General features: G+C 40.7%; 2 protein-coding genes across 2 annotated transcripts in view; one reads left to right on the top strand and one right to left on the bottom strand.

Annotated features, from left to right (window-relative positions):
- Nucleotides 1–845: 845 nt before the first annotated feature.
- On the top strand, nucleotides 846–10,498 carry LOC117753845 (very-long-chain enoyl-CoA reductase). The gene is made up of 15 exons (XM_034572285.1): nucleotides 846–1,112; nucleotides 1,161–1,233; nucleotides 4,665–4,715; nucleotides 5,047–5,107; nucleotides 5,560–5,604; nucleotides 7,576–7,679; nucleotides 8,104–8,219; nucleotides 8,973–9,078; nucleotides 9,267–9,339; nucleotides 9,426–9,469; nucleotides 9,563–9,620; nucleotides 9,797–9,885; nucleotides 9,977–10,022; nucleotides 10,188–10,334; nucleotides 10,418–10,498. The coding sequence occupies exons 1-14, from the start codon at nucleotides 1,105–1,107 to the stop codon at nucleotides 10,313–10,315; spliced, it is 1,002 nt and encodes a 333-aa protein (XP_034428176.1). The 5' UTR covers nucleotides 846–1,104; the 3' UTR covers nucleotides 10,316–10,334; nucleotides 10,418–10,498.
- A 121-nt stretch (nucleotides 10,499–10,619) lies between these two features.
- The window catches only part of LOC117753843 (retinal-specific phospholipid-transporting ATPase ABCA4-like), a 33,273-nt gene continuing 17,266 nt past the window's right edge, over nucleotides 10,620–26,626 (bottom strand). The window contains exons 16-50 of the mRNA XM_034572280.1: nucleotides 25,139–25,360; nucleotides 24,821–25,025; nucleotides 24,593–24,670; nucleotides 24,277–24,471; nucleotides 23,491–23,668; nucleotides 23,242–23,373; nucleotides 22,954–23,093; nucleotides 22,643–22,780; nucleotides 22,176–22,354; nucleotides 21,536–21,638; nucleotides 20,864–21,069; nucleotides 20,595–20,649; nucleotides 19,791–19,966; nucleotides 19,484–19,608; nucleotides 19,241–19,339; nucleotides 18,955–19,144; nucleotides 18,717–18,811; nucleotides 18,407–18,439; nucleotides 18,117–18,222; nucleotides 17,928–18,002; nucleotides 17,634–17,803; nucleotides 17,211–17,388; nucleotides 16,994–17,109; nucleotides 16,199–16,346; nucleotides 15,977–16,100; nucleotides 15,104–15,233; nucleotides 14,634–14,754; nucleotides 14,472–14,534; nucleotides 14,274–14,380; nucleotides 13,896–14,037; nucleotides 13,647–13,781; nucleotides 13,379–13,482; nucleotides 12,626–12,718; nucleotides 12,235–12,484; nucleotides 10,620–11,889 (exon numbers count right to left, since the gene is read on the bottom strand). Coding sequence (XP_034428171.1) covers nucleotides 11,770–11,889; nucleotides 12,235–12,484; nucleotides 12,626–12,718; nucleotides 13,379–13,482; nucleotides 13,647–13,781; nucleotides 13,896–14,037; nucleotides 14,274–14,380; nucleotides 14,472–14,534; nucleotides 14,634–14,754; nucleotides 15,104–15,233; nucleotides 15,977–16,100; nucleotides 16,199–16,346; nucleotides 16,994–17,109; nucleotides 17,211–17,388; nucleotides 17,634–17,803; nucleotides 17,928–18,002; nucleotides 18,117–18,222; nucleotides 18,407–18,439; nucleotides 18,717–18,811; nucleotides 18,955–19,144; nucleotides 19,241–19,339; nucleotides 19,484–19,608; nucleotides 19,791–19,966; nucleotides 20,595–20,649; nucleotides 20,864–21,069; nucleotides 21,536–21,638; nucleotides 22,176–22,354; nucleotides 22,643–22,780; nucleotides 22,954–23,093; nucleotides 23,242–23,373; nucleotides 23,491–23,668; nucleotides 24,277–24,471; nucleotides 24,593–24,670; nucleotides 24,821–25,025; nucleotides 25,139–25,360 — 4,731 coding nt within the window. The 3' untranslated portion in view covers nucleotides 10,620–11,769. The remainder of the gene's footprint in view (nucleotides 11,890–12,234; nucleotides 12,485–12,625; nucleotides 12,719–13,378; nucleotides 13,483–13,646; nucleotides 13,782–13,895; nucleotides 14,038–14,273; nucleotides 14,381–14,471; nucleotides 14,535–14,633; nucleotides 14,755–15,103; nucleotides 15,234–15,976; nucleotides 16,101–16,198; nucleotides 16,347–16,993; nucleotides 17,110–17,210; nucleotides 17,389–17,633; nucleotides 17,804–17,927; nucleotides 18,003–18,116; nucleotides 18,223–18,406; nucleotides 18,440–18,716; nucleotides 18,812–18,954; nucleotides 19,145–19,240; nucleotides 19,340–19,483; nucleotides 19,609–19,790; nucleotides 19,967–20,594; nucleotides 20,650–20,863; nucleotides 21,070–21,535; nucleotides 21,639–22,175; nucleotides 22,355–22,642; nucleotides 22,781–22,953; nucleotides 23,094–23,241; nucleotides 23,374–23,490; nucleotides 23,669–24,276; nucleotides 24,472–24,592; nucleotides 24,671–24,820; nucleotides 25,026–25,138; nucleotides 25,361–26,626) is intronic.

Below are 26,626 nucleotides of genomic sequence, written 5' to 3'. Positions count from 1 at the left end.
TCCTCAAACATCATCATTATTCTGTAAAAGCTGCTTAAAAAACAAGACAGTTCATGGGCACAGAAATAAAATCAATCCAGAGGACATCACTAGAAAGTATATGAGGTGAGTTTTAGATGATAAGGAAACCGTGAAGTAGGAGCCTTAGAAATCTATTGTTGTGCTCGAGGGAGTTGGTTCAAAGCACTAAAGCAAGGACACAAGGTATAAGGTTGACGGGTTCATCTCTAAGAGAATCACTTTACACAGAGTTTTTTACCTTCCTCTTTCGTAACTACATATTGTCCCTTAAAAAACAGGCACCCTTGAATAATCTGTATGTTTAACCTTTATGCATGTGAAGTACACTTTGTCCCGAAAGATATTTTGGTGCTCAGCCCTGCCCTGGTGGGTTCATCTTCTGCTGACACGGCTAAGAACCACAGCTGAAGACGGAGTTGGTCAGAGTCATAAACTTTCCTGCTGGCATTTGGTGAAACACATCCCATAGAGAGGTGTTTTGTTACATGTTAAATGGGTATCAGTATTTTTGTACTTTTCAGGGGTGAATATCAGTTGGCTACTTGTTGTCTCAGCACTTTTTCTTTATTTTTCGGTTTGTATTATTTTTGTCCTCTGCTGCTCCTATTACTTAGAGCTCCTTTGCCGGGCCACTTTCTCCACAGAGGGTTTCCAAGTTTTGTGTCATCTTGTATATTTTATCATCCCCCATATTCTCCTGTGTTCTTCTGTTCTTCACATGTTTCAGTCTCAGGTGGACTCCACCAAAGATACCTCAGCAAACAGAAGCAAGGAAATAGAAGGGAAGGTGGAAAAGAGAAGCAGGAGGGTGAGCATGTGCAGGGTTTCTGGAGTGCCTCTGGAGATTCTGTGTCCCAGCACTATCTCAGATGAAGACAGAGAGCAAGAGAGTGAGAAAGTGTGTGCGTGTAGTGTGTGTGTGTGTGTGTGTGTTTGAGGGAGGGAGGGAGAGAGAGAGAGAGAGAGAGAGAGAGAGAGAGAGAGAGAGAGAGAGAGAGAGAGAGAGAAGGAGGCAGGGAAGATTAAGGGGTCAGTGCAGGGATTGTCCAGGAAAGGAGAGGAACTATGTGCTGGGTGGAATGAATGTGTCTGTGAGTGTGTGTTGTGTTTGCTTGCACTGATTTTGAACGTCATTTTTGTCATCGTGCACACAGAGGATATAATAATAATAATAAGCCACCCACAGCCATGAGCCGGACCACCTTCTTTGAGGTAAGTCCACTGTATTTAGGCGACAGAATGAAAAGGTCAACTGACACTTTTGAGTTCTGATAGATTGATGTCATCGTATACTTTGTTTCACAAGGTCCACTTGAGCAACACACTCATTAACACACATTTAGTAAAGGTCAAGCAGAGATAGGGAAATCAACAATAAGTTGACATTAATAAAAAAAAAAAAATTCAATCATTTTGACTCTTTGAAACATCCTCAGAAACCTGTATTCTTTGCAAAAACTCTTAATTGTAAAAGTTGGAGCATCTTTTATTTACAACAAGCAGGATGAACTTTTGGACAAGTTTATAAGTGAATATCTGTCAAGCTACCAAAACACACGGAGGGATACTTCAAGAGCTTAAGTAAGTTCAACTTTTAGAAAGTGTCAGTCTGACGTTGGAGTGATCTTTCTGCTTTGCAGCCTAATGGTGAGTTACAGAGACAAAATTATTTCTGGCTGATACAGAAGGTTTCAGGTAAACAAAATTAAGCCGCAGCTCCTTTCATGATGTGTCTCAGGCATCCAGTCTTGTCTCTCAGGGCCCATTGAGCACTGAGGTAATTCTCTCTAAGTGCAGCAGGCCTGTGGGATGCATGTAGGGTCAGACTGAAACAATCATTCAGTTCTGTTCACACAAACCAGCAGGCCATTAACTTCTTAAGCTAACTTTGTTGACGTATAACAACAGTTTAATTTAGGATGGTTAAACATAACCATCCAAAAATTGAGTTTTTAAAGTACAGTTTTTAATGACTGTTGGTGAACCTTCAAAAAACTTATTGGAAAACTGCCTATGACAGCACATACACATGCCAAACACACAGATTAATGAGCCTTCACTTTATTAAGATAATGAGAATCAAAATGATTCACACACACAATAACTGAACCTGAACAGAAACAACAGTTTAGTCAGTTTAGTGTTTTTGACTGATCTGGTGAATATTTTTGCTAGATTTTGCAGCATTTAGCTGCATCTGTATCAGAGGCCTTTCTCTTTTTCATTCTCTGGCTCCACCTTTCCTCGTCTTCTGAGCACAACAACTGTTCAAAAATCACAGAAAATGTTATCGAGGGGGATTGAGAAGCAGGATGGTAGCTATGTGTCTCACTGAGAGATGTGACGATGTGAATTTTGGCATGTGCGCCTGATTTGTGGATTCTGCTTCCTGCTTGTTCCTGTTCATCGCACAAATGGTCACAATGACCCTCAGGACACCAGGATATGTCCGGTGTCAATTAGATGACATTCACCAAATAGTTAGATCTATGGTTCCTGAGAACGCCCAAGGTCTCATGGGCAACTTGCATCCTATTTCTAAAGATATGTCTTTTATATTGAAAAGTAGTTGAGGTTTTTCCATTCGTTTTGTCAATCAACCTTACAATAATAGATTTGCATTTTGGGAAATAACCTTTTTCATATACTTGCTGAGAGTTAGATACCATTCACACCATTCTAGTGTTTGTAATCTTAAGATACTTGGAAACATATCTATTTATCTTTAAGGCAACACACTTGTATAGCCCAGTGAAAGTGACACTGATGGAAACCAAGGTTAAGACCATTTGTGAGCACTACAGTCGCTTGGGGTACAATCTTTTTTTCTGAGAGTGTGCTGGAACAGATGCTTGTGGAAAATTTAGGGCCAGCTGTCAATTGGCAGCGTGCAGAGAGACGGCTGAGTGCTTAGTTGATTACTTTCCTTGATTGAAAGAGAAATTCTGTCCAGTTTGAGCGAGTGTGAAGGCAAAGGGGACGATGGTAAACAGTGGCCAGTCATATGCAGCTAATCAGCTTCGATGGTATAATGCTCAGAGTTTGAAGTAATGAGTCTGTGGTTCAAGATCAGCCATTACACTTGTCAGTGACCGCATTAAAGAGTGGCCACGCCTCTTAATTATATAACAAAAACAAACCGTGCATACAAAAAATAAGTGTATGTTTGAAAAAGAGACTTTATTCCCTTCACAGACACAAAGCCCTCACAAGCACGCTCTGTACATGCGCTGTATGACCTGTGTTGTCAGCAGGGCTCCGTATACCCACGAGAGGACTGGGGCGCCTGATAATCACATTTACAAGGGCACAGCACAACTGAGTGCACAGCGCTTTACAGCACACAGTCGTAATGACACCCTTGATGCTCCTCGCTAAAACAACATGTGCCCCGAGAACGCAGCTGCAAAGGTTAGCAGATGGAGAGCAAAACAACCGCATCTCCCTGGATGCCCTCCACTGGAAGCATGAACACACACTGCAGAGACTGACAAGATGAAATTGTCATATTTTAAATCTAGAACTGGGACATTGATGGATTCCATAATATTAACTTCAGGGGGAAAGATATTTGTTTTTTTTGTTTTTTTTAAAAGAATGCTAATTATTTGTTTGATAGTGTTGATGATCTAATGATAATGAAAGCGCTGCAAACACAAATCACGAAAGAACAGAGTTTGGACACAAATTAAATGACAAATGTGTATTTTCTGCAGTGCAAACAGCTGATGTTATGTGTGTATAGCTCTCTCTCTCTCTCTTTCTCTCTCTCAGCTGTGCACTCAGCAAATCTTTAGCTATCCATTAGCAGGTTATTACACTGTCCAGTAAGGGAGCCAATTTAGCCGGGACAGCTCTGCTGAGCAGCACAGTGTGGAGGGCTTTCAGGGCAAATTGTGGGCCTCCGCCCACCATCCTCCATGCGTACGCTGTACATCACTATTGACACGGACTAATTAAGATGAAAAAGATGTGTGCAAGCAGGTCTGCAGGACAACATGGTTCCTGTTTCTTTCTCCAGATTGAGAATGAGGTTATTGTACTGGAGACAACAGAGAACTAAAGAGAATGTCAGCTGTGCTTTATCACATCTGCAGATTTTAATTGTTTTATTCTTATGTATGAAATCACTATAGGAAAGTGTAGAGAACTGAATAATCATATCTTTTTGAAAAGATTTTGTCAGAGAAGTGTTTTCTGCAAGAACATATTCCTTAGTCAGTTGTCTGTATTTTCCCCAAAGGTGTTGGGATATGATTTAGTGTTTTTTATAACGACAACTTTTCCATCAAATCTCGAATGTGTAGATATGCCGTGAGTGAAACTTGGACGCTATCTTTATTAGAATTTTTTTTATCTGTATGTGTCCTTATCAGTATATGAATGTGTTATCATGTCAACATTTAGAGACTTTATCAAGGTTTGCTGGATGGCATTTAAACTTTATTACAAGAAAAGATACTCTGAGATACAGATGAAGTTGAATGTACTTCCAGTCTTATAGCCCAGTCTCTTAAGGAATGGATGGATGGATGCTCTCTGTGGCTTAATTTACCACATCCTCAATTTCTATAGCATTTGAAAAATGTATGTGTGTGTGTGTATCTTATTCTTTCTAAACGTTACATGTTGTGTTTCTTCAGGTGGAGGTCCTGGATGCCAAGACAAGAGAGCAGCTGTGTTTTTTAGATAAGGTACACTAACAACGCTGAGGCCTCAATGACAGCAGTGAAGAAATTTGACTGAGACAGTACTTTAAAATCCCTGAACATAAAGTTTTAAAAGTATATGTTTAACATGTTCCATGTTTTCTGGCTGCACAATCACATATGCACATGGTACCTTTGATATTTCCATCTAGAATTTGAAATTAGGTTTAATGGGTTTAAACAATGTTTGGATGCACAGCATGAAGTACACACTCATTGTAATGACAGTGAATTTCATTTGGTTTTAACACACACAATCAACTGCTTCACTGATATTAAATCAAGGTTTCATTCTTCATGTTTCTACTGTATTCAGGTGGAGCCCCACTCAACAATAGGGGACATCAAGAGCCTTTTTAACAAATCATGTGAGTTTGGTGAGCCTGTGTAATTTTTATTTTATTTTATAATGTGTCCTTTATATTTTGACATTTGAAAAAATCTTGTGTAATATTACTCTCATTCACTTAAAGCTATATATTAAGCTCATTCGTTTAGATATCTGTTTGCTCAGATAAAGCCCAGTTTTAGTATTATTATTATGTTGAATCTTTTATTACACATTTACCACAAACTAAACGTGGCATTTCTGTGTTTTTAGCTATACATGATAATCCTCATTGGATCCTCTGACAGTACACTGTGCACTTTTAATAGAAGCATTTTCATGTTCAGTCTGAAGTCTGCAGTGGTTCTGCCATCAGTAGGTGTTTGGTCAGAAAAGTTACAGAATGTATGCCAGGCCTCAGGCCGGTTTTCCATTGTGTTCAATTATTATTGGGCCTCAAGACAAACCTGGTGTGTGTGTGTTTGTGTGTTTTCTACGCAGATCCTCACTTGTATCCAGCAAGGCAGGCTCTGAAGCTCGATCCTAGTAAGTAGCCATGTTCTGATTATGTAGTGATTTATGTATTAACATTACTGCACAAATCAGGGTGGCTCCAACAAAAACTGGACACCATTACTCACAAATACTGTGAGGGGGTACCAGTAAACTGTAAACAGAATTTGGATGTTTCCATCCAAAATGAAAGAGAGGTGCAGAGGTTTGGGCTGACTGGTCTCTGAGCTGTCGATGATTTGACCTATGAGAGCAGCCTGTGTGAGAATGTGATGCTGTTACAGCCTCAGTATGAGGTGAAGGCTGAAGAGGAGGTTCAAACACTTGGCCTGTGTTCTATGGTGTGTTTATTCTTTGGCTCTGAATGAAGGAGCTTGTTGTGATTTCGCTGGAATCATCATTAGATGGGGAACGTGAGGTCAATTTAGACATGAAGCTGTTTAGGAATTCAAATGGGATGGGAATGGTGGGAATGGTTCTATGTTTTTCGATCTTTATTCAAGGGCATGGCCTTTCAGTTTGAGAGCAGGACTTGATTGATTTTACGTTTCAGATTTTGTAATGCTTTCACTCAAAAACGACATAGACCCTGCTTGTGCTATGATCTGCTCTGCCTTTGCCGTCTTTGTTGTTGGTATGTGAGCTTTACTTCCTTGAGAGTACCATACGGACGGTTACTTTAACCGGGTTCACGCACTCCCGCCCTCTGCGGCTTTATTATTAAACCGGCTTCCCGTTGCTGCGCTCGAAGACAAAACGATGACACCTTCATGGAGCAGGTGTCCAGCAGATATCTGGTCAACATGGAGTGGCAAAATCAAGGGTCTCAAGTTATTTATGTCATGGGAATACTGTTGCTGGCAACTATAAAAACAAAATAAATGCCGCCCTGTTTCTTTTTCCCCTGTATTTTATGGGAACAGTACCAACAGCAAAAGTGACCAGAATGAGGGTGGCACAATTTCACTCGTTGACACTACACAGCTGGCATTCTATTCTATTCTTTATTGTGGCACAAATAAAGTCCAATCGCAGAAGAAAGAATCCAATCACAGAGGAGAAATCCGAGAGCCGACTGAAGGCTGAAGCTGGAGCACGGGAAATATGTCTAAGCAACAGTTTGAGCACAAGCAGAGCAAATCCAAGTACAAGTAGGGACTATTTGTAAAAATCAACGTGTTCTGCTCTCAAACTGAAAAAACACGCTCTTGAATAAAGAGGGAATAAACCTCCATACAGGCAGCAATAGCTTTGGATATATGTGTATAAATAGTCCACTCCACAGAAGGTGTCATGTCAGTCCATGTCCCTCAAGGCTGCTGGTATAATTTGACATTGAAGCAAATTGGAGTATCGCTCATGTTTAAAAAATATATGCAACATCCTTTCAAACCCAGATCTAATCAATGGGTAAATTTAATAGAGGATTTTGTAATTAAATCACATTGAAACCCACTTTCCTTAACATTTACATTGACCTTCACTGTGAATGGGCCATAAACCGCACTGCACCTCTTCACAGAGCCGCATCACTGTGGAAACCATTGTCTGTTCTGTCTTTGTTTCCACCATAGAAGAGAAACTATTTAACTTGCATCGCATTTACATTTATTTTATCTGAAATTAAAACAGGCAATCGCAACATCTAAAAAAAGAAAATGTCATGAGGCTTTGTTTTGAACGAGGTCTATCTTGTTACTGAAAAGCACAGAGAAGAGTTTTGGGTAAAAGCTATCTGGGCCAGTTTCCCCCTAGGATGCTCTAAAAATGTCATCCAATTAGTACGGCCTATTATCTGTGGCTGCGCCCCCATGAGCGCTGCCATGTACAGAGAACGTGTGCTGAAAATCTGATCAGGAATTCATTAAAAACATTCTGAAACAGTTTCAACCACTGTGCAGAGCTGCCAACAAGCTTGATATTCTATAGAAACCATTAGGATCATTATTTTACAGCAGTATGTCAGATGGATGTATCTGCATACATTTTGTTTTACATTTTCAGAAGGAAAATTACTGAGGGAGGATGAAATCTTACAGAATCTACCTGTTGGGACCACTGCCACCATGTACTTCAGAGATCTGGGTCCACAGTTAGGATGGACAATGGTGAGGAACACAACAGAATCAATGATCAGTGTTCTGTTTTGCTTTTACATATAATTAATGTTACCTGACACGATTTTGGAGTCGGATTCTCAATTAGTTTCAGGCAGGGGCCGATCCAGGGGTTAGGGTTAGGGTCAACCATGGAGGGCACCGGCCCTAGCTGAAATCTGAGTGGCCCCTAAAGTACCCCTGTTCTGCCTCTAGTCTACTTCTTTTCTGAATTCCTGAATCAGGAATTGTGCGTGGATGTTGGACTTATAATTGGCCCCTCTTTGTAAATTGTGGCCCCTTTATGGCCCCTGGATAACAAAAATCATTTGCCCTTTAATTTGGGTATCACTTTTTACATCAGAGATTTCCATATAAAATACAGTAATATAGTGATAGAATGAACTCTCCGCTTTTCCTCTTCTTTTGTTCTCAGGTGTTTCTGGCAGAATACATCGGGCCCCTTCTCACCTACCTCCTCTTCTATTTCCGAGTACCGTACATTTACTCGCACAGTTATGCCTTCACCTCCAGTCCCCACACTGTTGTCACGTAAGTGGGAGACAAAAGTGAACTACAGCGCAGATTATGACAGATTATGGCTATAACAAACCCTGAGGCTCAACATTGCTTGCTGTATAAATAGATTTACAGGGAGAGGATTGATTAATTGTCTACAAGAATATCCCAGTTGAACTTTTGGAGTATTTATTGAAGTCCAATTCTTCCTTCTGGCGTAATGTGCCACAACAAATTACCTCTATTATGGAGCAAAAGTCTCAGGAATATTAAATCAGGAAACATGTTATCTAATGTCAGTGTACAGGCTTCTATAACGAGTTGGGTTGGTTACAACCATCACTCTATTGATGCAACCACAACGGCATTATCGAATCCTCCAAATTTGTATGTAAACTATAATGTACTTTTTTCATTATCATAATTTAATAACATACTTAATCTATGTAATTAATCTTGATATTCTGGTCTTGCATTTATCTGCTTATCGTTGGTTTGTTCTGTTATTTACTGCACTTTCTATCTATCTATCTATCTATCTATCTATCCATCTATCTATCTATCTATATATATCTATCTATCTATCTATCTATATCTATCTATCTATCTATCTATCTATCTATCTATCCATCTATCTATCTATCTATCTATATCTATCTATCTTCTTTCCTGCATCCCAGACCTTTTGTTGCTGCACATTGGACCAACAGTAATCGTTTAAGTCTCCTTTTTTAAATCTGCTGTGAAAGTTGTGAGATGAAGCCTCTCCTTCCCTCTGTCTCTCAGACGAGCCTGTGCCTGTCACACCTTCCACTACATGAAGAGGTTGATAGAGACTATCTTTGTCCACCGCTTCTCTCACGGGACCATGCCCCTCAGGATAATAGTCAGGGTGAGGACATGAATACCCTTGAAGCAAAGAGCATCGCTTGTGCTTCCCTAATTTAAAATGTGTGGCCTTGTTTTCTCCCTCTCTGATAACGATTTTAGCCCAAGCTGCTCATATCCACTGTATAGGCTATATGTTTCATTTATAAATATTCATTGTTTGCATTCTGTACTGTTTGTGCCTTCTCTCAGAATTGTGCCTATTACTGGGGTTTCTCAGCTTGGTTGGCCTACCACATCAACCACCCTCTGTATACACCCCCATGTAAGTTCTCTCATGCAGAGATACACAATTTTGTTTCTCTACATTCTGCTGCACATTAATTCCAGACTAACCAACTATCTTTACAGCATACGGTGAACTGCAGGTCAACTATGCACTTGTCATATTTGTGGTGCGTATATTTTGAAATTATGAATTCATGTGATTATGCTGCATATGACACATGGTGACTGTAAAGAGTGAAATGCATACATTTCTGCTCCAGATGTGTGAACTGGGAAACTTCTCCATTCACGTGACTCTGAATAATCTCAGAGGAGATGGTGAGTTGAGCTTGATTCTGTAGTTACCACTAATCCATGCATTTAGTATTCAATGTTAACACTATACTGATCCTTCATAGAAGCGTGGATGATCAGGGTGTCTATATTTACAGCATTATGAGAAATGCTACATAAAATCCAATTTAAATGTTGTGAAAACCAAAAACATTTCTCAGGACACAGGAGCAGAAGGTACCCGAGTCCAAATAAGAACCCCTTCACGTGGCTATTTTTCTTTGTATCCTGTCCCAATTACACATATGAGGTAATACAAAGTATTTACAGTGATTTAGTGAATGTCACAAAGGTTGTGTATTTATCTCTTTGTCTGCCTGCATATCTGAAACATGCTGCAGGTTGGAGCATGGGTGAGCTTTTCCATCATGACGCAGTGTCTACCAGGTATGTACACTGCCCTATCTTCACACCTCTGCACCAGTGTAGCATGTGCATACTGTACAAACTTGCAGGACCAAAAACAGTGATGAGAAATACTGTTTCAAGCCTCTGGCAGTTTTGATATTGTTAACATACATGTATATGTTATTCTCTCCTCTGTTCTTCCAGTGGCTTTTTACACATTATTGGGCTTCATTCAGATGACCATCTGGGCCAAATGGAAGCACAAAGCCTACAGCAGGGAGTTCAAGGACTACCCCAGCCTCCGGATGGCCATTATCCCCCTGATCCTCTGACAGTGGCTGAAACATCATAGCATATAAGAGCTGCACATTCTCTCCCCACAGGTGTGCCACTTACAATGAATATGCTGCTGCGAAGTCCAGCACTTTGCAATTTTTTTTTTTTTTACTACTGAATGAAGTGAGAGGGGTGGGAATGGGAGCAACAGTATCATAGCAATATAGTGGAGCATTTAAAAGCAGCTGGCAACATTTTAATTGCCTGTTCAATTACAACAATGGGCTGTAGTTTCTTGGTATGAAATAAAGAAGTAGATTAGATATACTCTCATTGCGGTTATGTATCCACAATGGTTACACATAACAATTGTTTTTTTGATTTTTTGGAATGCTTAAAGTAATCAGGTAAAGTAAGAGAATTGAAATTAACTCTCATAATAAAGTGCCTGTGGCAGAAAACTATTAGATTTGAAATGTCATGGCATCCATTTAAGAGTGCAACTTCACTTTTGAGCTCTCAGGAGGAATGCTGATGACATTTCATTGTGCTCATAGTGAGCTTCTCCACTGTATATGCACAATAGTTTTCTTCAGAGAAAATGCTATGGTAGTGTCCTTTATCAGGTAGACAGTGATAACGACTGTGGTTCTCTTGCTCTTTCTGTCTAATCTCAGGTTTTGAATTCAACTGTTTTCTACGTGAATGTGAGGTAACTGTGTCTGAATAAAGCTTTACATCTTAAGGAAAAATCCAACTTTATTTGACATGGTGCTTCCTTTGAAAACTTTCATGACATTGTGTCTAATGACACCAGTAACTGATGGAGTAATAAAGCGCAAAGATAAAACAAGACATTAGCAGCACAAAAATATGAAATGGTATCGAAATGAATTTCATAGCAGCAAGAGGAATTTGTAGAAATGATTATCTATACAACACTAGCAGATGGCCAAACATCATTCAGTCCAAGCTGCATAAATAAAGTGCTAAGGATGCTATGCTTCTCTGAGTGCTTCTTTCACTCATCTATAGAAGGCAAAACCATTTAATCTTGCTTGGCATCTGAAGCAAAAAGTAAAACAGGACCTATACTTTCTTTACAAATTGCGTCCAAATCTGGAACAAACAATCATGTCAAGGTCCATGGTCCTCGTTGTACATCTAGTGCTATGTTGTGTTACGTTTGGAAGGCCTACAAGGTGAGCAGGAAGTGGAACATGCAGCAGGCACATAAATGCTCCACACTCTCCAGATTCAAAGCCCGTTAACCCTGTGTACTGGCAGAGCACTCTTGTCACATGTCAAATCTTCAGTCAAACCTGACATTTGTCCTATTTGTCCCTCCCTTGAGGGAAACATCAACTTTACCCTCCATGACCTTTACTAGTCCAACCTGGTTATATGCACCTGGTGCTTGTCTCTATGAGGCCAGTGTCGGGACTTTGTGACGACACTCCAGTGAAATGAAAACCAACGACTCCTCCGGGTTGAGCTTGTTGAGGTACGTTCACTTCCCTAAAGACTTGATGGGTGTTGCGTCGACGTATAGCTGTGCACCAGCAGCTTTTGGATGCAACACTATGGTGTCATCCTCTCCTGACTGTTTCTTGGCGAAATTTACAAACACCTAGAGGGATGTCAAAACATTAAAACAAATTAAATGTCAGTTTGAAGCAGACAAAAAAATCAAAGACATAATTTAGAAAAAGATTCACAGCTGATGATGATTTTTTTGTTTTTATAAGAACATTATTGATGTTATTAATTGGTGCTGGTATTATTGCTGCTGCTATTATTAATACCATTATTAAAGGTATCACTATTATTTTATAGTTTTTGTAATTATAATATACTGTAACTATAATATTGAAAGGTCTCAAGATGCACTTTGTAATTGGCTCCATGCAAATAAAATAGAACTGTGTGAAATTCCCATTTCATGGTGTTTTATGTTGTGTTTTTCTCTGTGTACCTGATCGAGAGTGGTCTGTGATACTGTGTAGTCCTCTATGTTCAGCTTGTCTTTGTTGGCCAGGACCATCTGAAAGATGCGAGCCAGAGAGGAGGAGGGGATCTTGTACTGCAGCGTGTTGTAGTGTTTCTCACTCTGGATGCAGCCGGGGAACGTGCTCTCCATGAAAGCTTCAGCGGGATTCAGGTCGGGGGTGAGGCCGGGTTCCGCTGCCCTGATCTTCATGGTCACAACGTAGCCATCGCCAAATCTACGTTAAAATCGATGCCCGTTAAAGTAAAAGCAACTATCAGATATATTGATTTGATATATTGCATTCAAGTATATTTAATGTAGAAGGAAAAAATATCATATATTGATTAGCAATATATGTTGAGGTAAGAAGACTCACTTGTATTTAAGATGCTGAATGGTTCCCAAACACTTGAAAGACCCATTGACCATAATGGCCAAACGGGTACAGAGCGCCTCACATTCCTCCATGCTGCAAATATGAAATCAAATGATTATAATCAATTATCAAGATCACATCAATGTAAAAATAATCCTTTGCAAGTAAAATGTCCTGCATTGAAAATAACGCTCACATTTAAGTATAGTAGTAGTATTTTCAGCTAAATACTAAAACTACTCATTGTACATTAAAATGTCCCCTGTAACAAATTTTTGATATAAATGTGTGACAGCATTTTACCGTCATAGCTGCTCAAGATGGAGCGAGTTTATACTTTACAGTTAGCATACAGTTAGCTAGGTTAACACAGTGATCCAGGATGACTGGATACAATATGTCTGAGAAGATGTGAGAATAATAATGAGAGAGAAAAAAGAAGAAAAAAGAAGATCTGAATTTTTCTCTCCTCTTTTATCAACTGTAAGATTTGGATAGTTTTTTCTCATTGGATCTAAAATATTATAGAAAAACATTTCAAGAGTTAAAGAAATTATTATATAATTTTATATAATATATATTATGTTATTTGGTGGAACTGCTAGCAACTTGGACAAAAATAGCATGGAACTCCAACGAGACACTGTGTTTTTTAGACCTCAAAAGTTCAGAGACAATAGTTGAATCATCGCCTCTGCAATGTTTTCATGAAAAATGAAAAAGTGCATTACTTTGCACAGACACACAATTTACCTGTGTGAGGTGAGAACCACAGCTCGTTTGTCCTGAATAACGCTCATAATGGAGTTCCAGAGGAAGCGTCTGGAAAGAGGGTCCATACCTGTGGTGGGCTCATCCTGATGTCCAGTAAGAGTAACAATACATGCATTAACACAAACACCCACACACACGTCTTGTCTGCTCACATCAAAATAAAAATGCATAGTCAATGTCCAGCAACTCTGGTCTTTGTCCTAAACTTCTAACTCAAACCCATGAATATTACTTGTGTTGGCCTCACCAGCAGCACCAGAGCAGGGCAGCCGATCATGGCAATGGCTGTGGAGAGTTTCCTCCTGTTACCTCCGCTGTAAGTCCCAGCACTTTGACCTGCACACTCTGAGAGACCCAGCTTGTGGATGGCCCACTCTGCAACCTGAGCGCGAGGAGGAGAATTGCCTCAGTATGAAACATAAGTAAAGGAAGGTGAAAGTATGTGCTACTGAATATTACTATAGTAAAAATATTGTTATTTTTAATCATAACTCACCCTGCTGATCTCAGACTCTGGGACTCCACGCAGGCGGGCGTAAAGGTGCAGATGTTCTCGACCCGTCAGAAGCTCATCTATGGCGTCAAACTGTGGGCAGTATCCCATGTTCTGGTGAACGTCCAGGATGTTGGTTAAAATGCTGCCGGGACAACATAAAACAACAGTAATTCGCTCTGAGATGAATTTTTAATAAATCTATTTTGTCTTACAGTTTGTCATACACTGGATATTAAGCTAATGATCTGGATTGAGTGAATTCCTACTTTGACATAAGCTTTCATCTAAAACGAGATTTAGAGGGAAATTCTTGGCCTTAGTATTGATATTCAAGTCCACAGTGTTGCTTCTTATTCCTAATAACATTGTTTTACTAACCTGTGACCAGCAACAGAGGCTTCTCCTGAGGTAACATCAATGTCTCCTGTCAGCATCTTAAACGTGGTGGTCTTGCCTGCTCCGTTCACTCCGAGGAGACCAAAGCACTGCCAGAAAAACAAGCATGATAAAATGAATATAATGTGACCTGGAGGACTCCCTCCATGCTGTAAATCATATCGATTTCACCTCACAAACCTCTCCAGGGGAGACTCCAACACAGATTCGGTCCACTGCAGGGATGATGGTCCCTGTGTACGTCTGACAAGGCAGGAGAAACATCAGGAGAAAAAAATGATGTTTAAGTATTTTGTCAATTGTACGTGATTGATCGTATTTTGACCAAGAAAAATGTCTCACCTTAGACAGTTCTCTTGTTCGTAAAATATCATTTGTATTTCCGTTCTGGCAGACTCGCCCTCTCTCCTCAGCAACATCTACATCTTCGTCCAGAATTTGAGGCTTTGGGCAATCTGATATCCTGTTGATAGAAAACCAATCAGCAAATCAACCTTTTATATCAACAATTACTTTAATTACTTTAACTTTCTGTGTATTATTAATATATATATATATTAATATATTATATAAAAATAGCACCCTTGTGAATCCTTGACATACTGAGAAAAAAAAGTCTGTATGTGTTTTTAAACCCTGTGTACTTGGAAAGTGATGATTGTATTCTATATATTTGGACTGTATTTGTAATTTATTTATTTTATTTTTATACTGACATGGACCTACATCTGAAATAAAGCTTAACTAACTAAATAACTAAAAGACCAGAACATAAAGTACAAATAGTGAAATCTTAATTCAAGTCCACTCACCAGTGATCTAGGAAGAAGCGATACTGGAAGAGAATGTTAAGGATGAAATAGACAAATCCTTCAACAGCCATGCAGAACAGGTTCTTCCCGATAAAGTTCCATTGATATGGATCAGGACTGTAGTCCTCACCTGAGGAAACATATAAACACAACACATCTGTGACCTTGTGAAAACATTTACATTTTCAAGAGCTTTCCCCTTTTTTCAAGAAGAAAGCAATCAAAAGTTTGTTTCTAACCCTAACCCTAATCTTAAGAAAGAAATAGAACAAATGCTAAAGAACATATATTTCATATTTTGTCATGTGTCAGGTGTTATGTGCTGACATAAGTAATGTTTAGACATGACCTGCGGGTAAAGTCCGGAGAAGTGGAAGCAGAGTTTACCCGCAGTTTGCTTTTCACAAATGCACAACAAATGGGGAGGTTCTCTGCAGAGACACATTTACAACAGTATCAAATCCTCCACAGTGGTGCAGCCCGGTGCAGCAGGCATAGGTAGGATGTGACAGATTTTTCACCCTTTAAGGATTTTGTGCATCTGTCACGTGTTAGAACTGTCAGTGCCCCCCCCCTCTCGCTCGCAGTGAATCCACTGGGGGATCCCCTGCTGTGTTCTCACATCGAATTCTCCTGAATTTCTATGGACTTTATACTTGAGGGACAGGCAGAGAAAGTCTGCAGATAATCCGGAACCTCTCACTCGACATCTGCATTCACATATGCACGTCCTCCGGAGAAAATATGGAGGATCTGTGGAGTTCAGTGCATGCCCGAAAGCAGCTTTCGTGGCTGACAGTTGGTGGCTCCTATTGCTACAAGTGTTTGCTTGTTGGCCTGTGGGGGATGTGAGTCTGTGTGCTGTGTTGTTACCAAAGCGAGTGTAGATATCTGTAATGGCCTGGTTCATAGCCATGTCTATGAGACCTCGTCCCAGGCAATAATGGGGGAAGATGAGCAGCACGGCCTTCAGCAGCTGATTTAACTTGTACAGAGCCTAGAAAAAAATAAAACAATCTGACGTGAATGAATGAGGATGACATGGAAGAAAGATAGATAGATGGGCATTTAGAGACAAAAGAGGCCTGGTCTTACAGTGGTTCCCTCAAAAAGGTCCAGGATGAAAGTGATGGCGCTGCTGTTGATGCCAATGAAGAGGTTGATACATGACAGAGACACATAGGCTGTGCTCGGTACGTTAAACATGTAGGACATGGGGTACATCATGGGTGTCACAGACCAGCTGAAAGAGAGAGATCAGAGCAAGAATCAGTAAAGCACAATGAATCACAATCTGATGCAAGACGTTGAACATGAATATATACATAAAAATATAAGACACATGAAGTTGGGAGCTCTGAATGCTAATCAACATATTAAATCCACCTTACATAAGAGGGGGAGATTTAATTTAGAATTTAGTGTTTTGAACCTCTTCTTTATAGGCTAACAAAATACTAATTGCTACCTTGATTAAACAGCTGAGTTTACATACATACTGAAAAATTATCTACATTTATAGGATATATTCCAATGCTGATATTTTGACTGTTGTCATTAATCGGGTGGATCCAGCAAGTGTGAGCTGGAGAGTAAACTCAACCCTTAATAATGACCACTGACAGTAGGTTGCATTAAGGCATCTGACTGTCTACCTATTTGTCTTAATTCATATTTTTGTATTTGTTCAGATCCAGTGAAACCAACAGAGGTGAACTCAGTGTTCATTTATGTCCACTTGCTACAGGATACAAATGTGAAATTATTGATTATTGGCCGTTATTTGCAGTCTCACTTTAAAACTTTAAAACACTTACAATTAGTCTAAATACAGCAGCTTTATGGAAATTTTGCTTATTAAGTTTTCCATAGTTTTACCCATTTTCTTACCCATAAAGCAAAAGCAGGGCGACAAGCGGCTGGAGGTTGGTTGGTGAGGTGAAGCACTTCTTATCAAAAAAAAGGAAAACTCCCACCACCATCGCTGCACTGATGGAATAATTCACCTGGAGGAAGACCAGAGTCACAGACCTTTTCATTACATCCCACTGATACAGCTAACAGAAACCATTGGTGCACATCTGTGCAGGTAAAAGGGTCACTGTACCATGTCCCAGAGGAAGTTGGCCATCCAGTAAACCAGTGGACTGACACCGCTGACAAACTGCAGGTGTTTGGCTTGGGTGACCCTTTCCTGGATGAGATAGAGGACAAAGCTGGCCGGGACAAAGGACATGGCGAAGATGACGCAGATGGCCACCACTGCATCCACTGAGGTGGTCAGGCTACAGAGAAAAGGACAAAGAAGGACAGAGTTTCCATAGCTAGTATAACTGAAAAATCATGCTTTTCCAGAACTAACCACTGTGAGCAATGTTTATGAGAGACTGACTCGGATACAATAAAACTGTTCCTGCACACGTGTCACACCAGGGTCCTTCTCCTCAGGGGTTTTCCTGTTAAACACCAGGGGAAGTTTCAGGCCTTGAGCTGTAATTGGATGAGGACTATGTGGCTACTGGTCACTCACACTGTGATCTCAGAGAGTTGCTCTTTGGTGAGGTTCAGGGGATGGTTGATAGCGGTGATTCCATATTCGTCCAGGGTCGCTCCTTTGGCCAGGTTTGCACGGAGGATGGCGTTGTTGGCTACGTTCATGAAAGATACCATGGCGTGCCAGCCCTTATTGTTATACCACACCTGTGGAAAGACAATAGTTGATAGAATTTGACTACTGGAGATTTTAATCTTTTTCCTACTTACTTACACTACCTGTATACAGTCTATTATATTATGTCATACAATGAGGTTTTGGTGGACATACCTTGACATTGTTAGGAGTCTCCATGTACCTGAGGAACGTCCCGATGTCCTTCAGTGTTTGCTTAGAGTGTTTGCCCTATGACCAACAATCCATTACAACAGAAACCACAGAAGAAGGTGGTGAACATACACAAAAACAAAAGTGCACATAAACATAAGCCACACATAATGTTGACTTTTACAGCCATACCCCAGTAACATTGAGCAGTCGTCCCAGTTGCGCGGCCACATCTTGTAGGGTCTTTGGCTGCAGCTCTAAAACAGGAAGCTTCCCTCCGACTGATATACCTCCATACCTGGACACCCCAGAGAAAAGCAGCCTCAAGGTACATGTATGTGTAACTTAAAACTTAAGGTTGTAGTACATCATAACAACCACTGGAGGGAGAACTGCACCACTACATAAACACAGGTACAGGTAAGTAAGGTACTGTATATCCCTACATGGACAATTGGCCTTTTGGTACAAATTGAAATTACCTTTGTTCATTCACCCAATATTTGCTCTTCAAGCTGTAAAGAGATCAAGGACAGAGATGGAATCATAATCCTTTCTCATGTTGAAATACATTTCAATTAAAAGCATTCATTTATATGTGTATCTTTTACTAAAATGTCAAACTTTGTTAACAATTTCTAAACTGTTTATAACATGTAGGTGTCTTGTATTGAACTACACTCTAATTCATTTCAACATTGTATTGTATCGTAAACACAAAAGGTTTATGTTAAGATCTATGAAGTATCTATTAAAAGTACGTTTTTTCAACTGGTGCCCATGAACAAATACCTGGTTCTGATGAGGCTGGGGTAGGTCTTCACCAGGTAGTCAGAGATGTTCCTGCCTGTTAGGTCCAGGAGAACGTCTCCTGTTGACTGGATCCTCTAGTGCACAAAATGAGCAATCATCAGATACTCGTGGGAAGCAGGTGACCTATGATTGTATCTATCTGAATACATGGGAATGGGAAGAATCTACAGGTTAAAATATTGTGATCATGTTTAGTATCAGTGACCCAAACGCCTACCTGTGGAGGTGGCAGGCCTCCAGCTCCCTCGGGGCACACAGGCAGCATGGTGAGTTTCCTGGGTGTGCTGCACTGACAGTCTGGTGACGGGGTGAGGGAGTTCCACTCTGGACCAGCCAGCATTTCTATCAGGGCAGGGTTAACCAAGGTCATCTCCCAGTCTGTGGTGATGTTGTTACATGGGAAATCTCTGCCAGGCAGAGAAAGCGAGCCATGTCGTCAAACAAAACACACAGGGGACGGTTGACGGAAATAAAATACATCTGAAGCCGTGGAGGTTACTTACTCCAGTGGTTCATCCGCCATGCAGCGAGTCCCAAAGCCAGGCTTGTCCAGCAACACCTCACCAAAGTATCTCATCTGAGCATCCATAGGTTGCTCATTACTGCAGTGGACAGAATTAAGAAAATACAAGATTAACCAAATCAGATAAATCTTACAAAAAAAATACATTTAGACTTTTTAGCTAAATTCTGTTAAAAGTATTGTACTTATTTTATTAAACCCACTGAAACTCCTTTATGCTCACCTGAAGAAGGTGTACTGTCGTCCATACATCCAGGGACTGAGCGTCAGACTTGGATATTCTCCAAAAGGTGGAACGATCAGAGTGAATGTCAATGCCAGGAAAACAAAACTGGCTGGCAGCACAATCTACCACAAATAGAGACCAGGGTTAAAAATTAGATTTAATGAAAAAAGTAGTACTTCAGACAACTGAAGACAACTTTGCGGTCAAAATCAAAATTTCAGGCCGTAACTAATAAATGGAAAAACATATCAACACTTCAACCTAAAACATAAAATGCAGGTGTAATAGATTATACATAGGATACCTGGGCAAAGAAGTCTTTGAAGGAGCGGGTGGTGTGATGCAGCCTCTTTATCAGCAGAGCGAAGAACTGTTTGATGGTCAGACACAGGCCTCTGACCTGGTCCGACCCCCTGCCTGCGCTACCGTCTGAGACATCACACGGGCCCTGGCCATTGGCGTGCGAAGCTCCATCCGCCTCTGCAATACACAGTTAGGGTCAGGTTGCACAGCCTGACTTTCACAGACAAAGTCAGCAAGTGTGAAGAGGCCAGCCAGGGAGCCAAGCATGTTCGGCATATGCATTTTAAGCATTGCTCTACCTGCCTATGTGCATATAATTAGGCATCTGTTGCGTGTTACTAGTGCACAAGTGACAGCTCCAGACCAGAACATTTGTTTAAGATAATCCATTTAAGCTGAAGCTCTCTGCACTACACTGTTGTCAAGAATAACACTCTTGCCAAAATGTGCTGTCAGGAATTAAAAAAAAATGTTTATCCTACAAAGGAAGTTTTTATCTTTCTGAACGTGTCAACCCCCTGTAAGTTCCAGAAATCCATTGTTTTGTCACAACAGCAGCATCTGTCCCAAGCTCTAAACTCTAAGCTGCAAGCCACTGTCACCTTTTCGTGGCTCCATATCAACAGCCACTCTGTTTAATCCACAGAGACTAGTTCGACAAATCTGCTGCAATGTTTTCTTGTCTGGGGGAGTTAGAGAGTGGAATACAAAGGATGTAACTCACAGGAGGAGAACACAGGGGTTGTAGAGATACAATTACACAACAAATCAACGTGTTGTGACGCCATTATTCTTTTCTTTTTACCTTGTAAACATTTCCTGTTGGTTGCATTCCCATCAGCAGTGACCTTTAGGAAGATCTAAAAGAAAAAACGATGCTCTTCTTAACAAAGCTTGATGAAAGAGTGCGCAGTAACAGTGAAGGTGAAAGTGAGGCAGTGATGTATGACAGATTGCCTCACTCCTATTGTTTTCTTTTTAAATTGCTGCAGCAATGATAATAAATATATATATTTGTACTCTTGCAAAATGTTCATTTGTAAATGTAAATATTTTTGATTTATCTTTGTGCACCTCCTCCAACGATGTGTCCGACACGCCAAAGCTGCTGAGGCCGATGTCCCCCAGGGTTTCCTCCAGCTCCCTGAAGAGGCTGGCGTAGTCCCGGGGCTGGAAGTCGCGGTTCGGGAGCAGGTAGGTCAGCTCTTGGCCGATGGCCTCGATCAGACGAGCCTGCGGCACATGATGGTGGATCAGGCCTGTGATTCTTTCCATGTTACCTGGAGATGAGTGGAATTAGCTGATTATTCATACATTTTCATATGTTCCTACTTGACATGGCATCTGTGAAATTCTGTCATTTGACGTTAACTCTTTGCTGCATCTTATTATTATATTTGTTGGTGTTGCAACATCTCAAGGTTCTTCTTGTAATGTCTTTCTTGCCTTGCCTTCAAGGCCTTATTGTTTTACGCCCTAAAAGCCAGAGGTGTTTGGCTTTTAATAAAAACATAGAGGGCACACATGTGACAGAATACAGTGTGTAGTGGGTGTTGCTAGGTGTGTGAAGTTTAACAGCAGGTACAGAAAGTGGACTGACTACAATCCAATGCAAAGGCACTAGTCATTAACACGCCAACGTGATATTGTCTCATTGTTTCACTTCCTTTGCAAATGAATAGACTTTGAAGAAAGGGTGACGAAGAACTTGGCATGATACACTGATATTTGAGGCGTTGATCTTACCGTCCATCTGTCTGCCTGCAGCCTGCGTCTCCTCTGTGTTCATTTTGAACTTAGAGCATTTGGAGCATTTACAGTAGCAATCCTCTGTGCAGTCGCAGCTAACCTGGGGGAGAACAGGTGACTTTTTTAGTATCATCATATCTCATTCATCATTTTAATATCCCCTTATCACAAGGACTCATTTACAAACAAACTACATTGTTAAAACCATAGTATTAGTCTGATGTTAAATGTCTTTAATTAAATAATTAGATATTATTTCCTCTGCCATGTGGATACACCCACTTCAGTAGGGATACATAAGAGTTAATTGTTTTCTGTGCTAATTTACTTATTATTCTTAACAAGGGTTTAAGGCCAGAATTTGCACGTACTGGTAAATGTGAGTGTGAATGGTTTGTCTCTACATATTAGCCCTGTGAAAGACTGGTGACCTGACCATTGTGTACCGAACTTCTCCCAATGTAAACTGGGATTGGCTTCAGCCCCCCCTTGACCCTCAAAGGATAAGTGGTCTTGATAATGATTAGGTGGCTTTCCAAGTACTTTGTTTTAAATTCCTTCCTAGACCTACCTACATTTTAATATAACTTTCACATTTCTTGTCATTTTAACCCAAATACACACCAACATTGCTCACCTTTAGAGCGTCATGTTTCATTCGCCGTACAAGAGTGAGGTAGAAACCGGCGCCGAAGCAGTTCTTGAGGAAGATTGGGGAACCGCAACAGAAGAGGCGACCCTGTGAGATGATGGCCACCCGGTCACTCAGCAGGTCGGCCTCGTCCATGTGGTGGGTGGACATTATCACTGTGCGTCCTATGAATCAGGAGACAGAGCGGCACAATGAAGAAGTGAGGAAGAGAGGGACGTTACATAAAGAAAGATGTTTGATGATTCTGTAATGTAAATACCAAAGAAATAACAAAAAATAAAATAAAAACAGGGATCAATATATGTGGTGCTCAAATTTCCCATTATTGTAAATGCAGGGCAGTATCTAGTTATTGTTTTTATTTGCAGATGACAGCTATTTTTGCAACATGGTAAAACCTCTGCAGTACCATGACATGAGGACCTCCACTAGCCCGCAGGTGTCTTTGTTACCTGCACGGTATTTCAGCAGCAAATCCCAAATGGAGCGTCTGGAGTAGGGGTCCACCCCTGAAGTGGGCTCATCCAGGATCACCACTTTGGCCCCACCGACAAACGCCAGGGCAACTGACAGCTTCCTCTGCATGCCTCCTGAATCAGAACATGATACAGTACTGATGGTGTGTGTGTGTGTGTGTGTGTGTGTGTGTGTGTGTGTGTGTGTGTGTGTGTGTGTGTGTGTGTGTGTGTGTGTGTGTGTGTGTGTAGGTGTGTTGAAACAGTTTAAACAATACATTCATGTGTACACCTGCATCTAGACAGACCTGAGAGGTTCTGGGTCAGTTCGTCTCTCTTGTGAGGGAGACCCAGATCCTGCAGCATGTTCTCCACCTCCTCCTCTGCCTCCGCTATTGGACGGCCTTTCAACAGTGAGTAGAACAGGATGTGCTCTGCTACTGTCATACTGACAGACAACAAGAGAACAAGGTGGAAGCAATGACCGTGTTACCGGTGTAAAACAACACATGACAATTGATGTGCAGTGTTGAGGCTTTTGGCTTTTTTTGCCTCTTTTATACATGTTTTGATGAAACATGAGGCAAGTTACTTACTGTTGAAAAAGGATGTTGTGTTGGGGACACATTCCCAGAGACAGGCGAATGGTATCCATGTCTGTGCGGATGTCCTTGCCATAGATGGTGGCTGTCCCAGAGGTGGGAGGGAACATGCCAGTCAAAATAGACCTGGGAGAGAGAGGGAGACACAAAGGGAGACAGGCAGAGAGAAGGAGAGAGACATTATAGACAATTTTCTAAACATGGTCAACATTTAGTGTTTAGTACAGCGTCTGTGTGACATACATGGTGGTGGTCTTCCCAGCACCATTGTGGCCCAGAAAGGCAGTAATCTGGCTCTCGTAAAAACTGATGCTGAGGCCATCCACTGCCGGTCTGGAGCTACTGCCAAACACCTTGACCAGGTTGTCGATGCAAACCCCCTTCACCAGGCCGGCCGGCTCTGCCTCAAAGAACAGCTGGCCTGCACACACCAAAGAAAAAAGCATACACTGCATCTTACTACTTTATCTGGACTGGGAGTGAACACCGCTTCTGGAGAAAAGCATATTTAAATACATCACAGCAGACATACTGTACCGGTCAAGCAAACAAACAAATCAAACTTTATTTATATAGCACCTTTCAAACTAATCAATTGCAGTTTAAAGTGCTTTAAAAGTAATTGACAAAATATATATGCATATATCTCACAAGTGTTAGGGTCAGCAGAGGCTCAGGGATGAAAAAGTTTTATCATCTCAAACAAATAATCAATAGTGACACTATCAACATCTCATATTTCTTCATACTATTCTTTTCAGAATATAACAAAGGTGTCATTTTATGTCCTGAACATGTTTGCAAGAGCAGGACAGATATGAGGTTGAGGTATTGGAATGCAAAGAAAGCAGCTTCCATCACTTATTAACTAAGCAAACTGAGAAGCTAGTGCTTTGTGTATTCACATATGCCAGCAAGTGCAAATACACACAAGGGCATTGAGTTCCCACGCAACGAAAATGGCAAAGTAGGAACCAGTTCCCAGACACAAAAGTTACAAAGATTTTTCAAATATAAAAGCTATTCTACCATCTTTTTCTTGGTTCTCCTCGCCCTCAGACTGGTTCTCCTTCCCAGGCCTCTCCCGCTGGTGTTCACATGAGTTGGCCTCCTCCTTTGGTTTCTCCTGTTCCTGGCTTTCCTCCTCTTTTTTCTGCTGCTCTTCTTGCTTCTTGCTCACTAGGTTATCAAAGCCTTTTTTATCCAACTCAAGCTTGTCGTTGCCTTTGAGAAAAATGGAAACAAATTAAAATGGACATGCAGTCTGGGAGCTCTGTATTTTACACATGTATTACACATTGATTTCATGATGAACCTGAGGGTAAACAGTGAGTGATGCACTAACTTGAAGCTGGAGCCACAGTGTTGAGCCAGTAACATGGCAGGAAGGGGAAGTAAAATGGACGGCCAATTCCATACTGTCCTGTGAAGGAAAGAAGAAAAGATTTAATCCCTGAGCTACTTTAAACATGTAAATAACTCATGCATCTTGTATCCCAGAAATTATCTGTAATAATTACAAATATCAGCAAAAGTTGTAACCAAACCCTTCATCTGTCTCTAATACACTGACCGGGGAAGACATTGTCCAGGTACCAGGCCAGCACAGCGTACAGGACAGTGTCCAGGCCCATCATGCAGATGGAGGTGAGGAAGGAGAACTCGTCCCCCTCCAGAGGACTGGTCTGGATGTTGTCCCACTGCAGACCCAGACCCTGTTCTTCGTACCGTGACAGGTACTCCGTCCCAAAGCCAAACGCCACTTGGGACAGCAGACTCTGAGGAAGGGGGCATGATAGGGTTTGAGACTGATACGGTAATAATGGACTACACTCACTTTGATTATTCAATATAATATCTAGTTTTTATGCCTTTTATATTTCACACCCACCACCAGGATCTTCATGTCTTTGGTGATGCGGTCTTGCCAGGTGAAGAAGAAGATGTGCGGCAGGTAAAGGGCGAAGTAAACGATGCCGCAGCAGGCCGCTGCCAGGTTGGCATGGTTGAAGAATACGCTGAGGAGGAAGCACTGCATGATGGTCGCAATAGTGAAGGTGAGCAGAAAGAGGAAGAGGAGGATGGGATTGGTGTAATTCAGCACCCTCCCTCCCTGTAGGACAGAGAGAAACAGACAAAGTGATGTTTTAATTACAGGAGAAAACCAAACAGAAGTCAACTTCATCAATTATTTTATATATCACTTAATAACGGAAAGTTGATTGGTTTTGGGCCGTTGATACAGCTGCTAAGCTTGTTAACACCGATTTTCCCTTTGAAACAGTTCCTTAAGTCCTAAAACTAAGAAATTGCAAGTTGATCTACACTATATGCAAATGTAATATATATATGGTATTTGATCAAATTTATTAAACGCATTTTGCACCAAACTAATTCCGATAAACCATATTGAACAGAATTTTAAAATATTGTTTCTTAACCCCATTCCCGTTCATATAAAGAGTGTGTTCTCATGTGTATATGATCTTATCCACACACTGTGTCATATACGTGACATAAAGCTCTGGATTATAATGATGTTAACCTGACATGTCGCCAGACCCCTGATGTACCCTCATCCATACGTTTTGGTCATGACTGCCTTAGATACGTATTGGATAAGAATCTCAAACTGAATTTCAGATTGTGTTAGGATTCAATTTGAACCAACAGTAATCACAGGATTGTTTAGAACTGAGTTTATTACCTTATTTAGCCAGTGTCTGGAATGTTGGTAATTTATTTTTCGCCATTGTATAAAATCTGTAATTTCTTTTAATCATTATTTGGTGACAAATGTGTAATTTCTTTTTTTTAGTATTTAGATTTAAATCTGATTTCTATTGCACTGTTCAAAATAATTTGTACTGAACATCATAGCTTGGTAAGTAACCTTTTAGACACTTACATGCTGCCTAAAATGTTATGAACAAATTTGGGGTACAAATTATTTAAAAATAGTTCCAAGTAAATTCACTCACTGTAAATAAGGATAAAAAATGAGTGTCATGAAATACACACCTCTTCAGGGTAATCATCTGTAATCCATGGGGTAATATCATTGCTTTACACAAATACACCACTAGAGGTCAGAGCAGCCCACTTTACCATAATGAGAGGAATTTGTGACTTTAACAAGGTAGAAGTGTTCTAAGTTGACAAGCTCAGTCCTGCAAGGTCACCGACAGACATCCCATGGTGTCATGGTATTCACAGTTCTTTCATTAATGATTCATAGGGTAAGTATGAAGTCAGTGAGTCACCATCATTAATCATGCCATTCAAGGGAAAAGATAGATTTGCAGGAAAACTGGTTGATTTCTTGATGTTTATAGCCAGACTATCGACTGTATACTGTAGTTCACATGAACAGAGACAC

Source organism: Hippoglossus hippoglossus, chromosome 20, assembly GCF_009819705.1.
Source record: "Hippoglossus hippoglossus isolate fHipHip1 chromosome 20, fHipHip1.pri, whole genome shotgun sequence".
In the NCBI taxonomy this organism is placed as follows: domain Eukaryota; kingdom Metazoa; phylum Chordata; class Actinopteri; order Pleuronectiformes; family Pleuronectidae; genus Hippoglossus; species Hippoglossus hippoglossus.
The sequence above is the reverse complement of the archived record's forward strand: the minus strand, read 5'-3'. Positions and strand labels throughout refer to the sequence as shown.